Source organism: Orycteropus afer, unplaced genomic scaffold (genome assembly GCF_000298275.1).
Source record: "Orycteropus afer afer isolate SDZICR_OR568_19922 unplaced genomic scaffold, OryAfe1.0 scaffold00214, whole genome shotgun sequence".
In the NCBI taxonomy this organism is placed as follows: Eukaryota; Metazoa; Chordata; class Mammalia; order Tubulidentata; family Orycteropodidae; genus Orycteropus; species Orycteropus afer.
This window is the reverse complement of record NW_006921801.1, coordinates 3,500,536-3,507,469: the sequence shown is the minus strand read 5'-3', so window position 1 is coordinate 3,507,469 and position 6,934 is coordinate 3,500,536. Positions and strand designations below refer to the sequence as shown.

The window sequence follows — 6,934 nt, the reverse complement described above, 5'->3', positions numbered from 1 at the left end:
GGTGAGAAGCAAATCCAGCACAGAAAGTGGTAGCAGGATTCTCTCAGAATCTCTGGGCCACCTGAGAACAAACCCATCACCAACCACCTGGTGCCACCCTTGAGTGTTGCTCTGCCCACTCTGGCCACATTCTTGTCTTTCCAACCCACCCACACACTCCTCCCACCTAAAGGTGCCAGACGGACAACTCAGGCCTACATGACTGCATCCATCTTCCCAAGAAGCAGAGCTTGGCAGCCGTTCTAACAGACAACCTGCTGCTATTATAAAAATAGAGGAGACAAATGAATCCATATTAACAAGTCCTTTACAAAAGCAATAGTATGAAGAGACGTTTTACCCAAACTCTTTACACATCATGTACCCTTTTAAAATTGTTCTGTAAACAATACACAAACCAAAGTTTGTCTGAAATTTCATCGGAGGGAATCTTTTCCTTCTTGCCCCATTGCCATGTGGCCCTCTCCTGCAGTTCTGTTTCAAGCAGCGGCCTCAGGGAGATCCAATCAGTGGGAGATAGAAAGAGGTGAACCTCCATCTTGCTTTTGGTCACATGTATCCATGATATCCTTCTGTGGCATGACTTTCAAGGCTGACCTACACATTTTTCCTCCATGTTCTTGCTGTGCCTGGACACATTAGAGCAAATATCACTCACAGTGTCATTGTCTGTGACAATGACAGGCTTTCTGAGAAGGGTCCCAGGGACTGGGGCTTCTCCCTCCTTTCTCTCTCTTGCACTCTTTCATAGCGATATATATATATATTTAAATTCCATCTAAAGGGTTACTTGTACCCCCTTCTCTTGACCTCCTCCCCATCCTATGTTTCCCTAGAGACCCTTTCCCACCCCACACACCAAACCATCCCATGACAGAAAGAAATGACAAAATAACCAATCCCAGGTCTACTGATATGTTTACAAGGACGACCTACACTCTCACAAAATCAAAATGGGAGAGGGACCAGGAAAAAAAAGGCTGCTGAGGATCTTGGAGGATTCTGTGCAGCCCTCAAGATGGCTGACACTGGACCCGCAGCAGTCGGTCTCACGGCCAGCGCTGCCACTCTCACCGTCAGCTTCTAGATTGTGGAGGTCCGGTCGACGCCATCTGGGAGAGAAAAGAAGCACGCAATGGACGCAGGTGAGCAAGACAACGCCATTCATGCCCACCTACCTCTATGCAGACTGGGCCTCCCAGTCTCTGAGGATGGATAAACGCTACATTCATTCATTCATTCATTTGATTATTCATTCTTTCACATACCCACGCACTCAGCATCCAAGGAAGAACGATTTTTGCCAGGAGTCAAACTGAGCCTGGGATCACAAGGAAAAGACCTACTTCTCACCTTTCAGGTACTCACAGTCCATGTAGGACACAGAACACGTAAACAGACAATGACACCGTGAGTAATAATTGCACTAACGTGTCCAGGCACGTAAGAACATGGAGGAAGAAATGTGTCGGTCAGCCTTGAAAGTCAAGGACAGTTTCACAGAGACGCACAATGACTTTTTTAGAGGATGCTGGTAGCAGAAGAGTTTGCCAAGCAAAGAGGAGGCAGGCATGGATGGAGGAGAGAAGAATATACAGCTTGAGTAAAGGCATGGACATAGGTCATTGCATGGTGGGTGTGGGACAGGCCAAAGGTTTAGCGTGAAGGATGGGGGGATGGGGGAATGGCAGGAGGGGCAGCTGAAAAGCCAGGCAGGGCCTGCAACAGACATATGAGTGGGCCTGTCTAGCTCACAACCCTTTCTTTGGAAGCATCTCTCTCTCAGCCCGAGTCCCTGATTAAAATCTGGGAAGCAGGTGGCTGTAACTGCTGGTTCAGGCCAGAGGGGTGCATCTGGCCTGAACTGACCCGGATTCTTTATCTTGAGAATCTGATCGGAGGTAGAGAACCATAGTTATATGCTGTGGGCAGTTAGAGCTGAAAGATTTTGTGGAAGTAGAGAGTGCTGAGAGGCTCAGAGATATGCCAAGTCTACTTTCTGGGGAATCGGAGAACCCAGGCTGAAGAGCAAGTGGAAAACACACACATCAGAGATGAGAACACGAGTGAAGCAGATAGTGGAAGGAACTGACAACTGCCTGACGCTTTTTGTTGTCTGCTTATGCATGGGTTCCCGGAGCATCCCCAAGCCAGACGTAGGGGCCCTATGTGCTATGAATAGAAGCCTGGACGTAGGTGATGGGGAATCATAAACAGTGAGTCACCAGATGTGATTTGAGAATGGTTCCTCTGGAAGCTGTGTCACATGACCTGAAGAAGGGTGAGACTAGCTGCAGGAGGATCCTTTAGGAGGTTGCTACGACAGTCGATGTCCAAGCTGACAAGGCCCTTAACTAATGAGCACAGAGGGGCAAAGATTAGCCATCTTTAGGAGATAGAAATGACTATGTTCCATGTTGTTGTTGTTTGCCATCGAGTCGGCCCCGACTCATAGCGACCCCTCCTTGGGTTTCCGAGGCAGCATCACTACGGAAGTAGGAATGCCCAACCTTCCTTCCGAGGAGTGGCTGGTGGGTTTGAACCGCCAGCCTTCTGGTTAGCAGTCAAGTGCCTTAGCTCAACAAATAAGGGTGACCATTAAATAAATGTCTCCCTCGTTTCAGCGACATCCCAAATGTCAGCAAATGTGCCCAGTCCCTGACGTCACAAACCTGGTCTACCAGATGGAGCATCTGGATTCACTAGGCAGAACTCAGGTGTGAGAGCAGAGTGACAGAGTGTCGCAGGGAAAGCTGGAGGACCTAAGGGACACGGAAGACACTGAGTCCACTGCAGGGGCCTCCTGGCCTCCTCAGGAGTGGGACTAGGCTGCTGTCATTGCCAGCAGGGACTTAGGAGAATTTTTTTTTTTTTTAATTGAGATAATTGTAGGCTTACATGCAGTTGTAAGAAATAATACAAAGAAATCCCTTATATACGTCACCCAGTTTCCCCCAATGGAAACATTTTGCAAAGCTATAGTATAATGTCACAATCAGGATACTGACATTGATACAATTCACCAATCAGATTTCCCCAACTGTACTTGTACTCATGTGGATACATATGTATATGTGTATTAAGTTCTACACAACTGTTGGAGGAGACTGAGAGCAGAGATGTCAGCATAGACGGATAGACCCCTGGAGGGCCGGGGACCAGCTATGCTAGAATGGTCTTCCTGGGATATGGTGTCCCAGGAATCTGCACACCCTCCTGCTCCCTTCCTGAGATGGAAGCAGAGACTTCTTTGCTTGGCTTTGCTTTCTTCTCCCCACTCATTCGCCCCCCTGTAAAATGACTTAATCCATTGGCATGTGTCCCCAGGCAAGGTCATCTTCCTTGACATCTGGAAGGGGCCGGCCAGTAGAGCAGTGCTGTCACAGTGGGAGGGCACACTGCGACTGTGACCAACTAGGCCACCCTGAACTCCATTTGTATTCTCTGTTCTGGAAACTGCTTACACGGCTTCCCACCAGCAGGGATTTACTGAGAAAAAACACGGCAATAAAAAGGCTTAGGAGATTAACGAGATGAAAACATTAGCAAAAAACACCAGTTCCAAAAGGTTTTCTGTAAAAATGGAAGGACAGGCTGAAAAATGAAGTCTTTTCAATGAAAACCTCCCTTTAATAAAGAGTGTTTGGTGTTAACGATAATGCTAGTGCTTAGCCGTTTGATAAGTACTTCCAACATGCCAGTTCTCTGACATCAATCAAGCCCTGGGGAAAGGTCAGTTCTCCTTGCTGACTCTCAGAGAGCTTGGCCTCCAGCCCTCAGAGCTTCACTTCCAGATCTGACCTCTGCAGGCACCAGCTCTGGGGTCTCTCTTCCCAGCTGTTTTCTATTTTGGCCCCACACAGGCCCTCATCACTTTTTAAAAAATTTATTCTAAATTGAGATATAATAATTCACATATCATAAATTTTACCCTTCTAAAGTGGTGGCATAGTGCCTAAGGCATTTTACAGCTAACCAGAAGGTTGGCAGTTCAAACCAACCAGCCACTCCTTGGAAGGAAAGTTGGGCAATCTAATTCCATAGTGATACCGCCTCGGAAACCCAAGGAAGGGTCACTATGAGTTGGAGCTGACTTGATGGCAATGAGTTTGGTTTTTGGTTTGGTAAAGTGTACAGTTCTGTAGTATATTCACAGTTACATAACCTCTCCCCCCTCCCAAAAAATCTATTTGTTTTAAATGGCTGCCATCAAATCGACTCTAAGTCATGGCGACCCCACGTGTGTCAGAGTAGAACTGTGCTCCATGGGGTTGTCAATGGCTAATGTTTTAGACCTCAGGGCTTTATTTGGAAGGCTCTCTGGGCGGACTGGAACCACCAAGCTTTTGGTTAGCAGCAAGTGCGCTGACCATTTGCTATACCTGGGGATGCAGCCAGCACCATGATCTAATTCAGAACATCTCTATCACCTCAAAAAGAAACCTGGTCCCTGTCAGCAGTCACTCACTACCCCCTCCTGCCTTTCCCCACCCCCTGCCACCACCCTGGCAACCAGTAGTCTGTTTTCTGTCTCTGTGGATTTGCCAACTCTGGATATTTCATATGAATGGAATCATATAATATGTGGCCTTTTGTGGCTGGCTTCTTTCACTTAGATGTTTTCAGGGTCCATCCATGTTGTAGCATAGGTTACTCTTCCATTCCTTCTTATGACTGACTAATATTCTATTAAGGAGCTCTGGTGGTGTACTGGCACAGTGCTTAAGGCATCTGACTGCTAACCAGAAGGCTGGCAGTTCAAACCCACCAGCCACTCCTCGGAAGGAAGGTTGGGCAATCTACTTTGGTAGTGCTATCACCTTGGAAACCCAAGGAGGGGTTGCTATGAGTTGGATCCAACTCGATGGCAGTGTGTTTGGTTTTTTGGTCTGGTTATACCACATTTTGCTTAACTATTCATCAGCTGATGGACATTTGGGTTATTTTCCATCACTTCTTAGGGGTCAATAGGTGCTGCTGACCCAGTATCCTCAGCCAGGTGGAGAACCAGAAGCAGCAGGGAAGGAGCAGTGATGCTGAGCTTCCAGGATTTGAATGGCCAAGGGAGAGCAGTGATTTGCAGCTCACAGAAGAATCTGTGTCTTTCTACCAAGGGTTTGGTCAGATCTGAAGGCCTGGTCATCAGAGCAGTCCTTCTGCTCCCTCCTGGTCTAAATGGAGGCTCTCTGTGAGCGCCCTGGCACAGTCAGGCAGCTGTAGCCCTGGCCCTCCACTCTGCTTCATACAGAGCCTTTATCCATCTCATAGTTGGTATCAGGGTAAGATTGCGTTGCAGACTCTGCAAGTCCAAAACCCACCTGCATGGTAGCTGATGGCAGCCTTGCCACTGGAAGATAGCGCACATATGGCTCTAGGTGTGCTCATGGCCTATCTCCAGGGTGGGGGAAGTGCCCAAAGATTGGAGAGGGTGCTGGGAAGCCTCAGAGGAGGTGTCTCTGGATCTCTGTGACTCAGAGCCTCCCAGCAAGCTGGCAGAAAGGGGCAGACAACTCTTCTCTTGTCTGCCAGATAACTGCAGGGGTAGTGCTGAGTCCAGGCCCGAGAAAACTGCCTGTGGTACCAGGTGGAAGCAGGAGGCCTCCCAGGCCATGTGACACAGCAGGGCTTCAGACTGGACCAAGCAGATGGCGGGAAGACAGAGTGCCTTCTGTGAGCTCGTCCCATGGCTGCAGCCCAGCCCTATTATTGCCATGGGTGAGGCAGGCAGTGGGCCACGGGTCTATGAGGCTGCAAGGGACACCTCAGACTGCTTGGGGCTCCAAGCATTATGGAAGCAGTTTGGAACAGGGCAATGTAAAAACAAGCAGGGTTTTTTGTTTCAAAAAGTCTATTTTTAGCAGAAGTTGGAATATGCTTGGACCAGACTGGGGGATCTAGTGGTGAGAAGGAAAGGCTCCAATGCTGGGGGCATATTCCCACTAAAAGCCACATTGTGTGTTCCTGGCCCCTCCAGTGCCTGACATTTGGCTGGGATGACTGTCCTTGTGTGATTCTGGTGTGCTTTGGAGGAAGAGGGACAGCTTTGGTCTCCAGGTCCCTGACTCACCTCCCAGAAAGGGAGGAGGAGCCAGCTTGCCTAAGCTGCTGCTAGTGCAGCTTGATGAGGGTACCTGGAGGCCACACTTTCCCCCATCCCCTGCTTACTCCTCTTTACACCCTACCCATTCCCCTGAGCATATGGCCAGGAGGTGTTCCGGGGTGTGGTAACAGACACATGCAGGAAGGACACACTCACCTCCCAGGGCGTGTTCGGTCATACTGAGGCACAAGGACTCCAGCCTGTTGTTGATGTCAGGTTCAGTCACAGGAAGCTGGAACTCTGCGGGGGACAAAGGGGTAAGTTAGTAACAGGGACTCTAAAGACAAGGAGAAAGTATGCACGGTGCCACATGCCCCTCACATGGCAGCTTTGGGGACGAAGGTTTAGTGTGCCTCCCTGGGAAGGACTCAGGGGACTGTCACCGAGGGCAAGTGATGCACAGATACAATCAACCTCTAAGGCCTGGTGCACACACAGAGTCCACTGTGAACACGGCACTGGCAGGAAACAGGTGACTAAAAATAGCTGGCCCAAGCCACAGTTTGTTGCTCCTCTGCTCACAACCCTCCATCGGCTTCCCACCAGAATAAAAGCCAAATCCATGCCATGGTCATGGGATCGCCAGAAGTTGGAATCCACTAAGATGGCAAGGGGAAGGAGAGCTAGAAAAAAACCCTAGAGGAAATGCCAGCAATGGACATGTGCCCAATGCCTGGGAATTCCAACATTAACACTGTCTTTATAGGTGACCCTTCACTTCTTTGGGACTTGGCTCTTCTACCTGTCAAAAGGGGGGATGATACAGTCTGTGGCCCAAACTTCAGGTCATTTCCTTATTCCTTTGTATCTCCACCAGGGGGCATATGAAGAGAC

At 49.0% G+C, this 6,934-nt stretch overlaps 1 protein-coding gene across 1 annotated transcript in view; it reads right to left on the bottom strand.

The window, feature by feature from the left end:
• Positions 1-1,083: 1,083 nt before the first annotated feature.
• SAMD4A (sterile alpha motif domain containing 4A) overlaps positions 1,084-6,934 on the bottom strand; it is a 266,612-nt gene continuing 260,761 nt past the window's right edge. Inside the window, exons 11-12 of the mRNA XM_007948350.1 lie at positions 6,257-6,340; positions 1,084-1,112 (exon numbers count right to left, since the gene is read on the bottom strand). Coding sequence (XP_007946541.1) covers positions 1,084-1,112; positions 6,257-6,340 — 113 coding nt within the window. The remainder of the gene's footprint in view (positions 1,113-6,256; positions 6,341-6,934) is intronic.